The sequence below is a fragment of the Dromiciops gliroides genome, chromosome 5, assembly GCF_019393635.1.
Source record: "Dromiciops gliroides isolate mDroGli1 chromosome 5, mDroGli1.pri, whole genome shotgun sequence".
In the NCBI taxonomy this organism is placed as follows: Eukaryota; Metazoa; Chordata; class Mammalia; order Microbiotheria; family Microbiotheriidae; genus Dromiciops; species Dromiciops gliroides.
The window spans coordinates 70,580,444-70,602,624 of record NC_057865.1 but is presented as its reverse complement, the minus strand read 5'-3'; the positions used below and the strand labels follow the sequence as shown (position 1 = coordinate 70,602,624).

At 38.1% G+C, this 22,181-nt stretch overlaps 1 protein-coding gene across 4 annotated transcripts in view; it reads left to right on the top strand.

The window, feature by feature from the left end:
* Positions 1 to 22,181, top strand: part of NRP1 (neuropilin 1) — a 184,008-nt gene that overhangs the window by 94,820 nt on the left and 67,007 nt on the right. For all 4 annotated transcript variants that reach the window (XM_043965789.1, XM_043965792.1, XM_043965791.1 and 1 more), the window contains one exon: positions 2,025 to 2,191. In XM_043965789.1, coding sequence (XP_043821724.1) covers positions 2,025 to 2,191 — 167 coding nt within the window. The remainder of the gene's footprint in view (positions 1 to 2,024; positions 2,192 to 22,181) is intronic.

The window sequence follows — 22,181 nt, the reverse complement described above, 5'->3', positions numbered from 1 at the left end:
GGCTTTGAAACTAAGTCTTTCTGATTCCTGCCCCAGCATTTTATCTTCTACCTCATGCTTTCTCCAGGCATTGTAATCTTTACTAAAGTTTGTTGTTGGTTTTTTTCTTTACTTCAATAGTTCAGTGATCCATGATATCATCAATTTAGGTATTCCCTACAATGGTGTCCATGGCAATCCAGTCATGCTTTGTCTTGCTGTGTAATTCCTGACTATATATTCCCTACAATCCACCCAAAATTCTGAAAAGCCTTCCACTAGGTCTCTTTCTTTAATGAACTTTGTCAGTAAGACAACATCATCAGCTCAAATTTTCCAAACATTCATTTCCCTGATGATATTTTTGATAATACTTCTTGCTAAATGGTCATCACTGGTTAACATGCCTCACCTAACTTATGCCTACCATACTTTTCTCCAGTTCCCTTTGGGTCATTTGCAACCAGGGTCATTAATCCATACCTAAGGATCCCTACAACCACATACTGACTTAGTTGTAAAATGTGATTTTATCTATGTTTCATTGAATTTTTATTGATTTTGTTGAAGATTTCCCAATTACATTTTTTTTGGTGGGGCAATGAGGGTTAAGTGACTTGACCAGGGTCACACAGCTAGTAAGTGTCAAGTGTCTGAGGCCAGATTTGAATTCAGGTCCTCCTGAATCCAGGGCTGATGCTTTATCCACTGTGCCACCTAGCTACTGCCCAATTATATTTTAATCTGGTCCCAGCAAGCACTTATGAGTGCCTGCAGGCCCTTTGCTTGATACCTCAGCTCTAGGCAACTCTCTATGGTTATAAGTCTCAGAGAAGGTGTTGATCTAAAGTTTCCTTACCCTGCATTTCTCTACACTAAGGAAATCACAAGTCTAGCCTCCACCCCTAGTATACTGTAATATAGAAATTCTATCAAGACCTATTGAAATGTACAGATGTCTTTGCCCCTGCAGCAACCGTATCCTGCGTGTTTTCATTTTTTAATTCTTCATCTGCTTTTTATAGGGTTGTGTTTGGTTTTGGTTTTATTCTCCTCTCGAATATTCTGTGAGCTTTTTGCTCTTCATTGTCAAAACACCTGCCTTGAGCAGACTATACCTTGCCACTTTTAATATTCCATGATCTTAGAAACAGCACAGCCAAGTTTGCTAGATCTGTGTGTCAGACTAATCAGTTGCTTGAGTGAGGACCTCAGGCTTTCTCAGCTAAGCAAAGAACTCATGAGCAGTTAGTGCATACATAAACTTTGTAACCCCTCTTTTGGTTACTAAAAAGTCTTTTCAATAAAAATCCCTAGTTCCTGACTGTGTTCCTTATGTGTAACGGGGCAAGACAGCTGAGCGCCAGATAGACAAAAGTATTAAATTTATAATAAGATAAATAAGTCCTATTACAGAATGAACCTTTGCCTTACAAAAATGATTAATACCAAAGTTCCTCTGATAGAAAATCTCTTGGTGCATTTACGTGTTTAACTTTGTTTCTTTGCCCAATCTTTCCTGACTCTTTTCCAAATCTATAAGCAAACTGTTAGGAAATTATCTATTTAGAACTTGTGAATGTATAGCATTTCCTATATTTTCATGAGTGTCTATGGAAAAACAAAAATTACATTTATGAAAACTGGATTACCCTTAACTTTTTAAAGTACCTATCAGTTGAACTTATATAGAAATTCAGCAACCAAAATAGACCAAAGCATGCCTCACTGCTAAAAACGAAAGAACATTTCTGTAAACCTAAGCTCCATATATAGCAGGTTTCATCACTGGTTCAAAAATATTTTTTCTATCGTTGGTTTTAAAAGGATTGTCATGGAAACCCAAGTGGTAATGCTAATCTGAGCTCTACTTATTTTACTAATCTTCTGGACTCAATTCAAGTTTCTATGGACTTTAAGTATACACTAAAATGAACAGTTCAGTTTACTGGATAGGAAAAAAGATGATAAAAACCATATTCAGTAACACCTAGGGACTCCACAGAAAACTCTAATGGTTTCGGCCCATTTGTTCCTCCATTCAGATTTCACGTGTATGGAACCATTGGGCATGGAATCAGGAGAAATTCATTCGGACCAAATCACAGTTTCTTCCCAGTATAGTACCAATTGGTCTGCAGAAAGATCTCGCTTGAATTACCCTGAGAATGGATGGACTCCTGGAGAAGATTCCTATAGAGAGTGGATCCAGGTAAGAAGACTAGGCCAGATATACATTTACCAAGATGATCCCTAACCTTGGGAAAGTATATTGCTTCTAACAACATTGTGTCCTATGCCTTTAAATTGTGAGAAAATAATTATTGATGGGGAAATTCAGATTCCCCTTTTCGTTACTTGTTGTCAGCCAGACTCACTGTCCCCCTCAAGATGGTAGCCAGCATGCTGGTTCAGTCTGGGTAGGGTCTGAATTCTTTGGATTGATTGCTATATAGAGAGATATTGTCCTGAATCAAGGGGACAGTTCAGTCCTTCAGACCTGATGCAATCCACCTTTAATTACATGAACCAATTAGATTTGAGTGAAGTACAATGACCCGCCTCTTAAAGGGATAAAAACCTGGAAAATTAGCCATGTGCTCATTCATTTTTTCTCTCTCTCTCTCTCTCTCTCTCTCTCTCTCTCTCTCTCTCTCTCTCTCTCTCTCCCACAATAAGGCAGGGAGCTATTTTGTCAATCTCTTACCAGTAGAGATTGATAAATCAATAATATGTTTGCCCCAAAATGCTGTCTCTTGTAATTATTTTAACCATAACAAAATGAAAAGAAAAATGCAAAATATACAAAGCCAAATCACTCTGTGGGGTGTAAGAATAATCAAGTTACTCTGGTGTGCTTGTATTAACAGTCAGAGTGAAGAGAGGACAAAATAAATTCCCTGCAAATCCATTTATTCAATTCAATTCAATTCAGTTCAATTCAACTAACATTCAGCTACTCCACTGAAAAGAAATTGCTTTTCAGAGGATTTGGATCCAAATGAACTCTGTTGGTTACAGTAGATCTGGAATGTTTCCACCACAAGGAAGTTGTTTCTACAGATATTTCTTTTTTTCAAGAGATTTGGAAGTCATTTTTTTGGCCTACGTTGGCTATATTTGCTTGAAAGTATTTCCCAAGTGTAAAGAATTTGGGATACATTAGAAATTTTGTTTTTCCACACTGACCTAAATAGCACACACACACACACACACACACAAAATAGATTGATAAACTAAGAAATAATTTAGCATCATGGATAGAGTATGGAACTTAGAGTCAAAGAAAACCAGGTTCGAATCCCACCTCCAGCAATTAATGGTTTTATGACCATCAGCAAGTGAGACCTTAACCACTCTGTTTCTTCAGCTGTAATATGGGGATAATAATACCTCTAGCACTGTTGGGAAGCTCAAATGCCTATGTAAAGTGCTTTGTAAACTTTAAAGGAATATAAGATCCTATAGTATGAGCCAGGAGAGACCTCAGCGGCCATCAATTCTAATCCCCTCATTTTACAGACTAAGAAACTGAGATACAGAGAGATTGTAATTTGTCCATAGTTGAAGACAGTAAGTGTCAAAGCAGGATTTGAACCCCAGTCTTCCTGACTCCAAGTTCATCCCTCTATCCATTGTACTGAATAAATGGATAAGGATAGAGACTGGACCTGTGATTTCATCAGTGTAAGGAGCTCCTGAAAGATACTCCCTGTTCCAATGCAGGTCAGCACCTCTTTGCAATCCATTGTCTTATATAAATGACAATTATGATTTGTTTAGATCTCCTTGCTTTTGTGATTCACCCACGCAAGTGTGGCATAGTGGAAAAGACACTAGACACGGATTTGGAAGGCCTCTGTTGAAATTCTGGACATGATACTTAGTAGCTAAGGGGGACTGGGCAAAATCAAAGGGCTCAGTTTTCTCTTTTGTGTGAGGCAATTGGGGTTAAGTGACTTGCCCAGGGTCACACAGCTAGTAAGTATTAAGTGTCTGAGGCCGGATTTGAACTCAGGTACCCCTGACTCCAGGGCCGGTGCTCTATCCACTGTGCCACCTAGCTGCCCCCTCAGTTTTCTCATCAATAAAAAGGACCTTATGGGTCCTTCCATCTCCCATTCCCCAACTTGAAGAAAAGGTTAAAAACAAAAAGTTTCTCCCTTGGTACCTCCCAAAGCCTGTTTGGCTCTTCTACTCCCATTTTATAGGATTCTAATTTGCTCATTTTCCTGCCACCTATTCCAGCACCTCTGACTCATCCCCATCTACAGGCTCAACTGACTTCTTGATCTAAAACTAACTGAAACAGTCACATCTGGACCTGTAAGATGAACAATAGGCAAACCACACAAAAGATATTTGCTGAAGGATCCAGACTTTTTCTGTAGTGACAGAAGCTACCTTGCATCTTTGCTAGGTAAATAAAAACGACTAATTCCCCAGAGGTCTAAGAGAGAAAAGGCTGGGATGATTAATCCTCTATTTCCATGTCTATTGCTTTTTTCAGTCTTTTGAGTACAAATAACAGAGATTTTGTTTTACAGTAGAAAAGTCAATATTAGCTTAATGTACACTTAAAGTGAAATGGTCTATTATGGCTCCTTGAATTCCAACTAGCCCTCTAAATAAAAGTCGGGAGTGAGAAAAGACAAACTACAGTTACCTTGAGAGTATTGAATGTTGCTCAGGATTAAGACAGAATTGAAATGGGGTTGCCTGTGTCAATCTAGCCCTTGGTAATTTGCTCTTCTGCTTCCCTAAACCAACACACAATTGAGGGGTGATTGACAGGCCTAGCTCAGAAGGGCAGGATACATTTTTTTGCAGTGCTGAGCGTGTTGGAATATTAATGAAATCCTGCTTCTTATCATGAGGGAAGAACTCAATAATTTAGGGATAGTGGCCTAGCAGGAGTTTGGAAATTGCAGCAGTAGCATTTTTTTTTTTAATGAAAGGCCTCCAGCCACCTTTCAGCAGAAAAAAGAAGACAAAATGGACTTTCAATTAGTATTTGTCAGTAACAAGTGGGGACCATGCGATGTAGCATTTGTAGCTGTTAGGCACACCTTATCTAGGTCCTAAGAAGGAAGGCTGTCCAGGTAAACAGGAGCCACTGCCCCAAGGAAGTTTTCTTTTCTTCTGAGTGGTCCTCTTACCTTAGATCAAGCTGCTTCCTCTGAATTTCTCTGCATCCTGCAGAACATGGTGACTGGTCTGGTAATTGTCAGCCTATGAATGCAATGTCAAATATATAAATGTGACCTGGGAGTCTGTGTCACTTGGAAGTAAAAATTGGCATTAGTTTTGTGAGTATATTCATATGCTGGTTTTGATCAGGGAGTAAATTTAGTTAGAGCCTATGATGTACTGGGAATACAAAAGGAGGCAATAAACAATCCCTGCCCTCAAGGAGCTCACAATTTAATGGGAGAGACAACAAGCAAACAAATATGTGCAAATAAGCTATATACAGGATAAATAGGAAATAAATAAGAGGGAGTAGGGAAGACATTAGAATTAAATATCCATCATTATGGATGATCTCAGGTGTTTCTAGGTTCTGAGTTTGTTTTTGTTATTGTTTTCATTGTTTTGTTTTGTTTAATATCTAGGAAGGTGTTGGTGAAGTGGTAGTGTTTTCTTATCAGCTGGCTGTCTTACAAACAAGAAACATTTACTAAGGACCTGCCATTGGCTAGGCACTGTCCTAGGTGCTAAGGACACATGAACAAAGGGTAAAGGAATCCCTACTGACAATGAGCTTATATTCTACTGAGGGAAAGGGGGAAGACAAGGATAGATAGATAGATAGGTGGGTATGTATATACAGAATAAAGATAAAGAGAATAAATGTATATAATAGTTAAGGACAGGGGTACTAGCAGTTGGAGAGATTGGAAAAAGTGATATGTCCAAGGTGCCACTTCAGCTGAGTCTTAAGAGAAGAATGGAATGCAGTAAAGCATAGGTAAGGTGGGATGAAAGGCCAGTAGAAGGACATGGAGATGGTAGATACAATGTTGTATGTGAAGAACAGAAGGAAGGCCGATTTGGCGGGACTGTAGAATCCAGGAGGGGGTGTGATGTCCGATAAGTTTAGAACAATAAATTGGGACCAAGTTGTAAAGGATTTTAAAAACTAAACAGAGGAGTTTATATTTAATCCTGGGCCAATCTGGGGTTACTGGAATTTGTTCAAACAAACAAACAAGCATGGTATAGTTTAAGCCAAGATCAAGAATCTCATTTATCCCATAACAAGGGGATTTCAGTCCACATTAATTTCTGCTTATGTGTATCTATAGGCATATGCATTTTGTGGGGTAGAAGTTCTTTGGTCTGTACCTGTCATTTCATCTTTATGTTGAACTCCTGGGCACTGAGGTAGATCAGTAATGTCTCTGTACCTTATAGTCTTATTCCTATCAGGTTAAGTGACTTGTCCATGGTTGTGTAACTAATACATATTAGAGGCAAGAATTGAACCTGAGGCAGCTAGGTGGCGCAGTGGATAAAGCACCAGCACTGGATTCATTAGCACCTGAGTTCAAATCCAGCCTCAGACACTTGAGACAAGCTGTGTGACCCTGGGCAAGTCACTTAACCCCAATTGCCTCACCAAAAAAAAAGAATTTAACCCAGGCCTTCCTCATTCCAAGCCATTCTTCTATCTGCTGTACCATTCTATTTCTCATGCTCACTCTCAATCTCTCTCTCTCTATTTATATGTGTGTGTGTGTGTGTAACATATATGTATATATGTATGTATATACAAGCAATAAAAATATACATATATAAAATTTTATGTATATATGTACTTTTAAATGATTTTCAAATTTTGCATAAAATGTGCCCCCAAACTATATTGCTGTGGTGATAGCAAGCATGAATCCTGGTGTGTGTTAAATTAATAAAGCACATTGGGAGCTTCCCTTAATTTAGGAGAACATTCTTTGGGTTCCCATTGTTTTCCTAGGAAATGACTGAGTGACATAAAAAAACAATGCCTCATTAACCAGTGATATGAATGGTCTCAACAGTGTTTCCTGTGAGATTTGTGGTCTGCAAGAAAGCTCAAAAACAAGTCAAATGTTACTTCAGTGTCAAAGAAAAGAAGAGGAGGGTCTTTCATTTCAGAGGCTTGATACAGTGGGACTCTCAGGTATCCGACTCAAAGGCTTCTGCATATCCTGAGCGCCTGAAAATCCCTAATTGTCAGTGACAGAGTTGATCTTACTTTAAAATCAGGAAGTGCTGAATCCCTCATGCCAAACAATGTGCACGGGCACGACCCCCCTATCCTTTGGTTTAAGCAGATAAAAACTCAACATTAATGATCTGAATCCTAAAGAACTAAAAGGGGACACACATTGGCAGATGTGTCTATATACATGCCAAACATCCTGATGAAAATTTTTTTTAATCCATTAAAACATCCAGACAAATGTTGAGATTCCAGAGAGATTAGCAACCTGGGACCCAGATAGGTGGGTTCTCTGAACTTGGTTAAGAAAAGAAAATACATCTGTAGTTTCACTAACCTCTAACTAAAGTTTAGCATTTCCTTTCATCATGATGTAGAAAACAATATATTGGGGCCAATAGGCTTCTTCAGATGGCCAAAGGGGTCCATGATGCTAAAAAGGGTAAGAAACCATGATCTAGACCAGAGGTGTTGAACATGCAACTGTTTTTTCTAAGTCGGTATGAAGCACCTTGCGGCCCTGTTTCTGTTCAAATTTGATACTACTGATCTAGAAGATGAAGGAGCAGGTTTTTCACTTTAAATTCTTTTACCTAGCTATTTTGGGGGCATATGTATACAATGTTATTCTAAAGTGTGTTTCCTCAAATGTTCACCCATTTTGCTAGTTGCATTTCTTTATGCTGATTGTCTAGTTTTGGTAGTAGCATCAGCAATTCTCAGTAAAAACTGGAAATATTCCTGCTGCTGAAGATGCCCTTAATTTGCAAGGTTCACAAAAGTATCCAGTTCATTTACCCCTCTGAGCCTCTGTGTTCTCATCTCTTAAATAAAGAGGGGGAACAATCACTGAGCTTCTTTCAAGCACTACAATTCTAAGAATCTTCTAGAAAAAAAAATACTTCCATTCTTTTTCTTTTTCCTCTCATTCATCACAAAAAACAAAAGCATAACCCTTGTGTTATAGAGACCAAAAAATGCTCAAACAAAGCAGAATTTAATTCATTTAATTATTTTAATGTTTTATTAATGATAATATTCACCACACTGTAAACAGATTTATCCTTCTGGTTTTAATTAAAGCTCTTGGGAATGCTTCCCTCAAAACAACTGTGACTTTTCCATAATTAAAATGCCAAGAGACACACACACACAAAAGTCAAGAGACAAAAATGACTGGGTAGGATAAGGACAATGTTACCACAAAGAAAGGAAGATGGCCTTTGCAACTAGCCAAATAATGCCACACCCTCTAATGTATCCCAGGCAGCTAGATGGCACAGTGGATAGATCACCAGGCCTGGAGTCAGAGAGACTCATATTCCTGACTTCAAATCTGACTTCTGACACTTACTAGCTGCGTGACCCTGAACAAATCACTTAACTTTGTTTGCCTCGATTTCTTCATCTGTAAAACGAGCTGGAGAAGGAAATGGTGAACCACTGGAGGATCTTTGCCAAGAAAATTCCAAATGGTATCACAAAGAGTTGGGTACGGTGGAGCAACAGCAATAGACAATGGATTCAGAAGTCTCGTTCCTTGGCAAAATTTTTGGAATCAGATTGAAGCTTTATTCCCTGCTAGATCGTGATCTTTTTCTCCACAAAGCAAGAATCTGTCACTGTGAAGCTCCTTACACATTCTGGTGGTCGTGCATACCACATCCTGTTTGGTTTGGTAAATCTGTCCTGTTGTGGGCAAATCACAACATTTCCAGATGAATGAGAAAAGGGGGGAAAAAAAGAATCACTCCCCACTGCACTTTATATGCAGCAATGATTCTGTCAGCCAGAAACCACTTCTTTTTTTCTCCTCCCTCCTACTTTCCTAATACTAATGTTGATTCTGAAAGTAAGAGGTAGGGAAATAGAGCAGAAAAAGAAAAACTAGAGGTGACCTTTTGTGACGATTTATTTCCGATACTGAAGATGTCTTCATTCTCTCCGTAGAGAGGCAGTGATGGAATTGATTTGGAATCAAAATCAAGTTCAAATACAGCCCCAAAAACTACTATTTGCATGACCTGTGGCAGGTCTGCCAATATAAGAGGGAAATGGACAGATTACTGAGTATCCAGAGGAGGTGACTAGGATGAAAAGAAGTATGAACCCCTGAGGGAACTGAGGACATTAAAATACTTGAAGATGGTCATTATGGAAAGGGGAGAGACCATTGTGGGCCCTGGTGGAGTCACCGGTCATATATTCCTAGAGAGAGTCAGCGGTTCTAATTTTGACTTTGTCATTTACCACCTATGAAAGCTTAAGTAAGTCACGCAATCTCCCTGGACCTCAGTTTCCTCCTCTGTAAGATGACTGTATTATACTAGAGCATCTCTAAAATCTCTTCTAGCTCTAGATATGTCAGCTTATGATCTAATTTGCAAGAAAGTTTATTGAGCTTAACAGAGAACAATACATGCTGAGTTGGATTGCATTAAGACAATACAGCTTTCTACAATTAGCCACAAAAATAGTGAGTTTACTGTCCTTAGTTTCTGGTGGAGGCAAAATGAACCCCAACCCCCTCCAGAGATACTATGGAAGAGATTCCTACATTAGGAAGAATGACTTTGAGTCTTGCTGGGCTTTAGGGGCCCTTCCAACCTTTAAGATTACACGAAGACAACTTGACCTATTGCCTAGGGTGCTAGACCCGACATTTTGGAGACCTGGGTTCATATCCTACCTCAGACATCTGTTAGTTGTGTTAGCTATGGGCAAGTCACTTAATATCCTGAAGCCTCCATTTCTTCATCTATAACATGGCTACTGTGAGGAAAGTATTCCTTAAATAGGAATTATTATTCTATTATTCCCCTTATATATATACATATATACACATATACACATATGTATGTATACATATATACAGAGAGAGAGAGAGAGAGTGGGGCAATGAGGGTTAAGTGACTTGCCCAAGGTCACACAGCTAGTGTCAAGTGTCTAAAGCCAGATTTGAACTCAGGTCCTCCTGAATCCAGGGCTGGTGCTTTATCCACTGTGCCACCTAGCTGCCCCTCCCATTTTATATTTAAAGATGTTGAGGCTATGTAGGGTCATATTGTGACCAGAACTTGGGTTCCCTGACAGCCAGTGCCAAGCCCTATCCATAGGACATTACCTAGAACAATTCCAGGAATCCCTTTACCTTCAGCAGCTCTTCCTTCTTTCCCCAACTCTTGAACTGGGGTGGAGAATGATTCTGAATTTCCACAACAGCTGCTAGGCAAGAGGGGGGAAAAAATGCAACTTAAATAGCTTACTATTAGCTTAAGTGAGCATAGCCACAAAGCAACTAGTTAGAGGCATGGAACTGAAGGGAGCAAACAAGGAGGGTGTGGTTAGGCCCTCCTGGAAGGCCAAAATTTTAAATTTGAATTTAATGAATCACTGAGGCTTAGAAATATTTACTCTGTAAATCTGTGTATTTTTGTAATGAGGATTAACTGATAATGTGGCAGAAGTCACAGGAAGAATTCATTTCCTGATCATATGAGCTTTCTTCATCCGTAAAGGAATTAATGGATCCAAACAACATGAGCTTTCTTCGTCCACAAAGGAATTAATGGATCCAAATTTTACTGCTGTTCCTCCTCTTTCTCTTCCTTTTCCTTCTTTTCCTTTTCCTCTTTCTCCTTCTTTTTCTCTTCCTCCTCCTTTCTCCTCTTTCTTCTCCTTCTTTCCTTCTACTCCTTTTTCTTGTCTTCCTCCTCATTTAAAAAAAATTAGTTTATTCCCTGAATTTAAAGCATAATTTTTAAAACCCAAAGCTAAATTGAGAAACTTTACTAAATTGCCTTTAGCCATTCTTCATAATGTGGCCTTGAACATTAGTTTTTAAATGAATGATTCCACTTTTGCTAGTCTTCCCCCCACCATGTTCCCATCATATATTCCTCAGAGCTCACTTCCGCTAAAATTTGTTAAGTGAACAGAAATTCATTAAGCACCTACTATGTGCCACTTACTGTGCTAAGTCCTGGGGACACAAAGAGAAGCTAAAAACAGTCCCTTCTCAGCAAGGAGCTCACATTTTAATGGAGGATGACCACACACAAACAACTATGTACAAACAAGATACACATAAACAAGATAAATCTCTCCATCTTTTCTACTAGCTTATTGACTTTAGAAGAATGTATGTCCTATGAAATGCTTTTTAACATTACAAAGGCTAACCAATTTTCAACAGAATGGTTACTCAAAATAATAAATTATAACTGTATTCATGTAAACTTAGTTGACTAACCCAGAATGTCTCTTGAGCCAGGTTCTCTGCCTTGTAAATTCCTTTGCATTTCTGAGTTGAGCACTTTAAAAGATACATTAACTCATTCAGGCCAGTTAGTAAATGGCTGACACAGGAGAAAACAATGATTCTTTCCAAGCTGAGAACTGGAAAAGGCATGATTCATTGGCTTGCACAAAGGTGGAATTACGTTTTTCAATTCTGATGTCTTATACACTTTAGCAAAAATACTGCTGAAGCAATGTATGCCCCCATATTTCCTTAATAATAACAATAAACAGCATTTACATAGCACTTTAAGCTTGGCAAAATGCTTCCCATTAACTTGCAGTGTTAATAATAACTCACATTTATATGTTAATTATATATTGGTTAAGATTTACAAAGAATGCTTCCCTCACAACAACAGTGTGAGGCAGGTAGCACAATATCCCTGTTTTATTGATGAGGAGACTGAGGCACAGACCAGTTTAATGGTTTAATCAATAAAAAGTCATTCAACTAGTGACTTCCTCAAACTTCAGTTTGAAGAGATAATTTGATACTAAGGAACTCAGAGCAAGCATTTAACTTTTTGACCATAACGTTTGTTTTAATGTCAAGTAAATACTGAAAAGGCTACCCAGTGATATAGTCTATGTCAATTCTGACTTTTATATACTGTCGGTATGAATAAAGAGTAGTTGTCCATTGAGATACTACCTTCTGAGAAAATCTAAGTAACATGCTAGAAATTTTCACAATACCTTTCTAAAACCTTTCTTTTTCACATTTTTGCACATTAAGCACACACTTATACATAAATACAACCTATGGATAAAATACACCCACTAGTTAGACTGAATTCAGTTTTTTAAAATTGATGATATTCAGTCAAAATAACCCCACAAGATATCCTGGGGAAGAGGGAGTTCCTGTATTATGCCAAATATTTTTTTCTATTTTTAACTAATTGTTTTTTCATGTAAAAATAGCCATATTTTTTCCTTACCATTTTAATCAGCCAGTTTATTTAGCGAAACAACTTTTTAATATAGTTAAAAATAATAATCAAACCACTTGCTCAAAGACCAATTTAACATTTTGACCCATCCTTGAGAAAATAAAATAAATATTTAAGGAAGCATCTGAAACTTGAAGATAAAGGAAGGAGAACTGCATCAGAAGTACCATTATGGTTTATTTATAATAAAAACACTTTTAGTATTTAGTCTTCTTTTATTTCATTGTTTAAGGCCAACATACACTTGTTAAACATAACTTTCAACTCTATTATAGTAGAGAATTCTCTCTTCAAGGGATATCTAGATTTTTGATCATAGACTCTGTTTGGAATCCAGGATTCCAGCATCTAGCCAGTGAGTGGTTGGGTAGAAGCTATCTCAGAGAAGGTTTCCAGAGAAAATAGCTTAGAGACGGGAGGAGAAGGCCTCTTTCTTTACCGTCCTCTTGGCCAGTATATGACCTTATGAACTTTAGGGGGTCAGAAGATTTGAACATCCCACAAGCATCCTAGCAGCCTGCTCCAGTAGTCACCCATGACAGTACCTATATCAGGAGCTAAGAATTCATGGTGTACTGAAGAAAGATAGTATTAGTTCCTTCAGTAAGGAACATAGCAGAAAGCTATACTACACCTAAGGAGAACTTGTTCAGTTGTTCAGTCATGTCTGACTCTTTGTGACCCCATATGATGATTTCTTGGTAAAGTGACTTGCCCAAAGTCACACAGCTAGTGAGTGTCTGAGGGCAGATTTGAATTTAGGTCTTCCTGACTTCAGGCCCAGCACTCTATCCACTGAGCCACCTAGATGCCTCAAGCCAAATCTCAAAGTCTCCCTGTGTCACTGGATTTGTGCAAACAATATCTATTCAATTGAACCATGCATGCATCTTGTATAAACTTTGGGGTTGTGTTTGCATAATGCCCTAACTCAAAGGAGGTAATTTCAATGAAAGGGAATAAATCCAAGTTACTGATTCTTTAGCATTTCAAGGCCAAGAAAGTAACTGATTTACTGGATGATTTGGTCACTTTTTGACTGCTTATGGTGGTATTATTTGAATGTGAATTTTTCCATTCAAAAGTAAAGATTTGTATGTGTATTCTTCAAGAAAATGTCATTATGAGCATTTTGTACTTTTCCATCTTATGATTCATTATTTTTTTTACTATTTTATAAAGGACTATATTTAGCTGGAATCATTCTTTTGGGGAGGCTGCTCCATTGGGTGTTCAAATCCCCTGATAAGATTGGAATGAAGGAAATGGAAACGCATTGCACAGAATTTCACTCCATTGATGAGAGTTGGGGAAAACAGGACTGAAGTTAGTTCTCCCTTGAAAGGAACATTGCTGGTTCCCTGACCTTCCCCCTCATTGTTTATTTCATGTAAAGTATGCACCCTTTTTTTTTTTTTGGAGAAATTTGATTTAATCAAGAGTCAGGTCCTATTGTTGAAAAATCAGTCTTATTGCTCATTAACTTATCTTTTCACGGGAAAAATAGTATAAAGTTTCCATTTCTGTAACCTAAACAACAAACATGTTAATAGCTATCAATTACCAACCAGTTCCATATCTTAGAACCAATGAGAAGGCAAGGCTGAAGGTTCCACATCTGTTTTGGGTGAAAGGCTATTCCTGTCTGTGGTCTTTAAAATTTAAAGAACTTCTGTTATTATACAATTGGGAATCCTCAGGGACTGAAATGTTAATGAAATCCATAGCATGCACAGATTTTATGATAGCAGTTTCAAGACATCTCTTCACAAGGGATTGCTGATTTCTGCCCTGGTAGTAATAATCATACCTTTTACAGAGTGAATTAATGTTCACATTTAGGACCAATAGTTACATTTATTCAATGTGTAATGTTACACGTGAAATCCTTGGGTTTAAATAACCTTCACATCTTGATTTGAAAGCCCCAGTACACACACAAAAAAGTGCATTCCTCCTAAAAACTAGAAAAGCCTTCATTATCTTTTATTTTTGTATAAATTATTTTCAATGATCAAACTTCTGGTTTTTCTTCCTTCCTCATCCACCTAATCCACTGAAAAGCAAGGAAGAACAAAAGAAGGGAACAAGGAAGGAAGGAAGGGAGGAAGGAAGGGAGGGAGGAAGGAAGGAAGAAAGGAAGGGAGGGAGGGAGGGAGGAAGGAATGAGGAAGGAGAGAAGGAAGGAAAGGAGGAAAGGAAGGAAGGAAAGAGGGAGGGAAAGAGGGAGGAAAGGAGGAAAGAAATGAAGGGAAGAAAGAAGGAAGGAAGAAGGAAAGAAAGAAGGAAGGAAGGAAGGAAGGAAGGAAGAGAAAGGGAGGAGGGGAGGAAGGGAGGGAGGATCCTTGTATTATATAACCAGTGTCTGCCAAGACACCATTGGCTACACCCAAAAATGTCTTTTTTTATTCTGCATGTTAATCTGTCACCTTACTTCCATGAGTTAGACCCTTAGAATCACAGTTGATAATTTTGTCGATTGGAGTTCTTAAGTCTTTCAAAATTTGTTTTAACAATATTGATGTTATAGTGCAGTATCACTTCACTCAGCATCCTAACAGATGCTAACCAGCCTTCTCTTACCCCTCTCCAAGAGCCAAAAGAGAGAAATGTACACCAAAGGTTTGAAAGCTCTGGATAGGTATGTGGTCCTCCAACATTTTACATCCTAAAACTAAAAATCCTTCCTTACAACATTAAGAATGTTCATAAGGGACATTTGGATAAAATGAGCGAGTGCTACATGATCCATGACAAAATTGAATGCACTTGTGAGTTCTCTCCTGTCTTTTGTTTATATATACTTCTCTCCTTCACCTTCTAACCTATCACCACTTCTCATTAATATCATTGAATCCTATGACCAAAAAGGGTGGGGGGAAGGAGCTTGGGGTCAGGAGGGAGGATTAGATTTAGGAGCAATGCCTTATAAATTCCAATAGCGTCTTTTAATTAAAATACTTCATGTGCTTTTATAGTTCTAATTATGTAGAACAGATCATTCATTCTAGGCTAAAAGCACTTGAGTTAATTCAGTATCATTGTGTATCTATTTGTGTATTTCAAATATATTTCGCAATCTCTTTTTCCCTGGAGAAAGAACTGTCATAGGCTACTCCTCTCAATAATTCCACTTGGGAGTAAAAAAAAAAATCCTAGTTGGAAAAAAAAAAACCCTCTTTCAGCACTTTTTCTTTTAATTTCTTAATACATTATGGGAAACTATCATCAAAATCAATAAATAGTTCCACATTTCCTTTATTCTTTTCTATCCCTTTTAATAAATTTGATTCCTGCCCTGGCTGAGAGGTTAGACTAGACAGTTTCTCATAGGTCTTCCAACCCACAAAATTCTGTGATTCTTTAGAAATACCTATACATACATACATACATATATATATATATATGTACATATATATGGTATTGTGGGTTTCTAGATATTAAAAAGACTTTTTTCTTCAAAATTAGGAATTCATTAAAATACATTTGTAGTTTCTATTGAGTGGCATATGACTCAAATTTTATTTTGGTTTGTTTTGGTTTTTTGGTTTTTGGAGGGGCAATGAGGGTTAAGTGACTTGCCCAGGGTCACACAGCTAGTAAGTGTCTAGTGTCTGAGGCCAGATTTGAACTCAGGTCCTCCTGAATCCAGGGCCAGTGCTTTATAGACTGTGCCACCTAGCTGCCCCTCCAATTTTATTTTGTCCTCTCCCCCTGCCCCACATCAAGATTCGCCACCCAAGTTTTATCCTACTGTTTCACACTGAAACTTTTTTCATGTTTTTCTTTTGAGTTAGTTTGTCAAGAAGCATATCAGCCTAAGGTGAGATAAGATGAAACCCTACATTTTAAAAAAAGTCTTTTCATGGTCTTTTCAATCTTCTAAGTAGATGACAACTGCAAATCCTGCCTGTGACACTTACTACTTTTGTGATTTGGGGCAAGTCGCTTCTCTGTAAAATGGGCCTCAGTTTCCTTATCTGTAAAATGAGGACATTGGAGATGCTCTCAGAGGTCTTTTTCCCACCTCTAGAACTGAGACCTTTTGATCCTATAATCTGAACCATAGGCTTACCTACCATTAAGTACTTCAGATTCCTAGTCCCCCTTATAGCTAAATTCAAGGACCATGGGAAGTTTTCCTGATTTCCCTTCCCTATCCACCATAGTGTTTACCTCCAAGAAACTATCTTTTGTTTACTTTGCATAAATTTACATTTAATATACTTATATTTTATAAAAGTATTGAATATATTTTTATATTACATGTAATATATCTGTATGTACACATATGCAATATTAGATTTGTCCAGTATATATATAATATATTACATATTTCAACTAGAATAGTCCAGAATATGTAACACATGCTACACACACACACACACACACACACACAAACGCAAACACAATGTCCCCAAGGTCTTAGTGCAGTTTTAAGCTATTAAAGCTTAGATATAAAAACAAAGCCACTAAAGCTTAAAATTGTACTAAGACCTTTGTGACATGCACCGTATATGTGCTGTATACATGTGTGTGTATAGCTTGTTGCTTTCCCACATTGGAACATCATATCCTTCAAGGCAAAGGTTATTGAATTTGTGTCTTTGAGTGCCCTGATGCCTAGCACAATGCCTGGCCTATACTGTAGCAGGAGCCTAATAGATTCTTAGTAATTGATAGGTTGATTGTACTTACCCAAAAGCATAGCAGCTATCATCTATTCCTTGTTTTTTTCTTCCTGGAAAAATCAAATTAAATCCTTAGCTAGGGTCATTTTGTAGGTCATAACAGCAAACAAAACACTATAAAAAGCCATATTTCTGTTCCAGACATGCAGGTCATGTATATTGCTCTTTTGCTTCTGTAATTCTTGATATGTTGGCATTGAGTCCATGCCAAAGGACACTAAACCCCTTTTCAGTAAAAGAAATAAGTTATGATGACACAGACTAGCACTTTCATTGGTATATACAGGCAGAAGGAAAGGGACAAGAGCAGAATATTTTACACAACATTAAAATGAAATATAAGGCTTATTATAGAGGTAAATGCTAGAAATATGAGAATGAAAAAAGAGTGTAAAGGAAGGGGAAGCTTTGATCTTCTCACTGAGTCAAATATATGGGAGCATCAGGGAGGGTGACATATGAAAAATTGAAATGAAACAATTGCCAGCCTGAAATAAGTAGATCAAGATAAGAAATGTCCAGAACCAGTTAATGAAGCCACTCACTGCTGTATTCACCCAACAAGACACATCACCACCATTTCCCACCCTACCCCCTACTCCTAGCCCTCTACTTATATACACATATGTGAGTGCACACATATGCACACATACACACACATGCACACACTACCTATATCCTTAGCATTAGATCCAATGGTTCCCAATATTTCAGACATTCAGGTCTAATTTGCTAGAATTTGGCTAATCACAGCACCTGAAATAAAGGAATCTATTCTTCGAAAAATCATTTTCCATGTGAAGAAAAATCCATAGATACATTTGTTCATTTATAATGTTATTTCCACTAAGCAAGGATCAATGAAAGGAACAATAAATGAATTTTCTTCTAGAAAAGCAAATATTGCAGGCATTTTCCTCAAACCTCCCCCCACCTCTGCAATTTATTAGGTCTGTTAAGAAACAAGAAATGATGTAAAAAGTATAGGAATGAATGCCCCTTTTGGGTTCAAATATTTCCCGAAATTTGGCATTGATCAAGAATTTCCATAATAAAAGTGAGTTCCCGTACATGAATTGTAATGTTTTGCAGGAAGGTCCACCCAAGGTATATGCTTGTTTATTTACCTTAAAATGCCTTTCCCAATAATATCAGGATATGGAATATTCATGAGTGCCCCTACAAAATACATATTAATTAAAATCTCTTTGTCCGTAACCAGCTAAGCAAGATCGTGAGCCAGCTTATTAAATCTGTCATTAAATGTTGGCACTTTCATTCACTTTATTTCAACTCAATTAAACAAATATTTATTAGTTACTATTTTTTACAAGACACTGGGATAGAAGCTGGAAATTTAACCAAAAAGAAAAAAAGAAGAAAGTCTCTGGTTTTAAAAAAGTTAATATTCCATTAGAAGAGATAACATATGAACAAAAAAGTAGATGCAAAATAATTTGAGGAGAAAGTACCAACAAGAAGAAAGACTGAATAGCACTTCCTATAGGAACAAATGAGCAGAACCTTCCAAGAATCTAATGATTTGGGACAGCTAGGTGACGTAGTGGATAAAGCACCAGCCTTGGATTCAGGAGGACCTGAGTTCAAATCTGACCTCAGACACTTGACACTCACTAGCTGTGTGACCCTGGGCAAGTCACTTAAGCCTCATTGCCCTGCAAAAGGAAAAAAAGAAAAGAAAAGAAAAAAGGATCTAATGATTCTAAGGGGTCAAAGATTGGAACTTCAACAAGAAGTGTTTACTGAGTCCTTACTATGTGCCAGGCCTTTGTGGTAAATATTGACCATAGAAACACAAGTGTAAAAAACAGGTAGTCCCTGACCTGAGGGAGCTTTTATTCTATTTTTTTTTAGTGAGGCAATTGGGGTTAGGTGACTTGCCCAGGGGCACACAGCTAGTAAGTGTTAAGTGTCTGAGGCCAGATTTGAATTCAGGTCCTCCCGACTCCAGGGCCGGTGCTCTATCCACTGCGCCACCTAGCTGCCTGGAGCTTTTATTCTAATGGGGGAAGATGAAATACATGAACATGAAAAGGAAAAAAGCTGGAGGAAGCTGAGGCAGAGGTAGCAAGGAAGAGGATACCTGTGGGTACACAAAGTCCAAAGAATAAAAGGTGGTTGATCTGGGCCCTTCCTCAAAATGGAGCTGTGGATGGCACTCACCAACAGAAGAGACAGGGGTAGAAGGCAGCAGAGACTCAATATTGGGAAAGAACAAGATGGCAGGCTGGGCCAAAATCTTGAGTGAATGAAGACAAGAAATGTTTGATCCTTTGAGCAGATTACAAAGGAATACAAATGCCAATTTGAGGAATTTGTGTTTTATCCTAGAAACTAACGGGAGCCAGTGGAGAGTCTTGAGCAGAGAAGTGACCTGGTCAGATCTTTGCTTTAGGAGGATGATTTTGGCAACTATACAGTGGTTAGATTGAAGGGAGAGGAAGGAGGGAGATCAATTAGGGACTATGGTAATTGGCCAAGTGTGAGGGGTGATGACGACCTAACTATGGTGGTAGCCATATGATTATTAAGGAGATGAATATAAAAGGTGTTGTAGCAGTAGAGTCAACACCATTTGAGATTAGATATGGGGGGAGGTGAGGGAGAAGGAAGAGTTGAGGATGGCTCTGAGATTGTGATCCTGGGAGACTGGAAACATGGTAACACCCTGAACAGAAGACAAGGAAGTTTGGATGAGGGGTAGATAACCTATTTATCTCCATCTTTGTATCCAGAAAGTAAATGATCCAGAAAGTCAAACAATCATCTATCAATCAGTTAACCAACAAGCAATTGCTAAGCACCTACTGTGTGCTAAAAGGCAATGTGCTAGGAGCTGGGAAGAAATAAATAATAAATAAAAAGTATGTAGAGATCACTTCTCACAAAAAGCTTACATTCTTATGAGAGAGAAAAGAAATACATATGGAATATATATGGAATAACTACAGTCAGGTTAAATGCAAATGTAGTTAAATACAAGGTCATCTGGAAGGGAAGATATTAACACCTGGGGAGACCAGAACCTATCTGATATATTATACACTGTTGATCACCCTGTCCTTCCAACTACTCTCTGCTCTGGGTTTTTGTGACATTGCTCTCTCCTGCCTCACCTTTTGCCTGTTTACCCACTCTACCAACAATGCTTGTTGAGGTACTAGGGAGCCACCAAAGTTTATTGAGTAGGGGCGTGGCATGGTCAGACATGTCAGGATAATAACAGCTACACTACCTACCTGAGAAGATTGGCCTGAGGAAAGTGCTTTGGAAACTGCTAAGCACAACAGTCATGGGAGTTATCATAGTGAATTTTAGAATGCCACTATTCTCCCACTAACCAAAGCCTAGGCATTGCTTGTGCCCCTCAGGCTATAATCCACATTCCAATTTCCATTATTAGGGAGTTTTTCTTTGAAAGAACATGACTTCTTTGTGTACGTTTGTGTGTGCACTTTTAATTCTTTAAGCATAATCTTCAAAAGGAATAAGTGTAAACTTCTCAGCTGCATAGCAAACACAGTTTCCATGAGGGAAAATATAATAGACCAAACATTAAAAGAAGAGGTTCATTTCATCTGTTCTCAAGAACAATTGGCATCTCTTCAGAGACTGGCTGTTTATACATAATTCTTGGCAACCAGCTACACCCAGGTAGCCTGTTTTTTCTCTTCTTTGGGGTCTCCAGGGCTGGATCCATTGTGATCCTAGGTGTAGTGGCAGCCTCTAATCTGAGCAATCTTTAATACCCAGTGAATATGTTTTCTAGAAATAAACCTGCATAGACGCATAAATTTCCAATCAGCAAATAAAACTCTCATTAAGAATGGAAAACCAAAAAACACTAAAAAAAAAAGGGGGGGCAGCTAGGTGGCGCAGTGGATAGAGCACCAGCCCAGGATTCAGGAGTACCTGAGTTCAAATCCGGCCTCAGACACTTAATACTTACTAGCTGTGTGACCCTGGGCAAGTCGCTTAACCCCAATTGCCTCACTAAAAAAAAAAAAAAAAAAAAAGGAAAACCAATCTGGGGGGGGGGTGGACTCAGTACATGGAAAATGGGTGTAAAAGGATGTTGTCAAAGTTCACAGGCCAAATGTCTGAAGGAGACCATTGCCCCATCTGCAAGTCTTTAGTTCCATAAATCCATCCTCATGTTTGTTTTTGAAACCAAGCTTGTAGGAAGGGGGGGCGGGGGAAGTTACAGGCGTGACCTACTGTGAAACTCATAATAAATAAACCATTTTGTGTATGCTGGGAAAGACAGAGGTTGTTTGAGCACAAATATTTGTTTACCTTCAGTTCTTTGGGAGACTCGCCAACAGATCAGTTGAAACTTTTTTGTGCAGTGGCCAGGAAAAGGCTTTTAAAAATGAAAGAAGATAGTCTGTGTTTTATTATTTAACATTTTTCCTGAACCTTCATGCTTTTTAAAGCACTTTAAAACCCCAGTGGACTATGAAGAAGGTATATTTGCCTCTATGTCTGGGAACACCAGTGTTTGGAAAAGACTAACTGATCTGTCTTCTCCATAATCCAAACAACAACAACAACAACAACAACAAACAGGATTAGAACTCGACACCCCTAAATTCTTTCTTAGTCTATGGCTTTGTTCCACCTCCATCCACACACATACCCTATGCTCCCAATGTAAGGAATAGTGTAAGCCATCAAATATTTACTATTGGAATGAATTTTTTATCAAGTCACTGGAGAAAAATGAAATGAACATGGGGGTAAATCTAAAAGAACAGAAATGGAGATGAATTGACAGGCTGGTAAATTACATGTTTGGGGGGGGAGAAGCAACTAGGAGAAGAATTGCTAAAGGAAACTTGAGTGAAGCATTAAAATTATGATGGGTATAGTAAAACTGATGGGTTCTTTTTTATATACTATCTATTGGGACAAGTTTAGGGAGAGGATACATTTGTGAAGTTAATGGTGGGTCAATTAAGACACAAATAAAAAGCAATACTTCTTTGCACAGCATGAAGTTAACCAGTGAAACATTACAACTAAAGA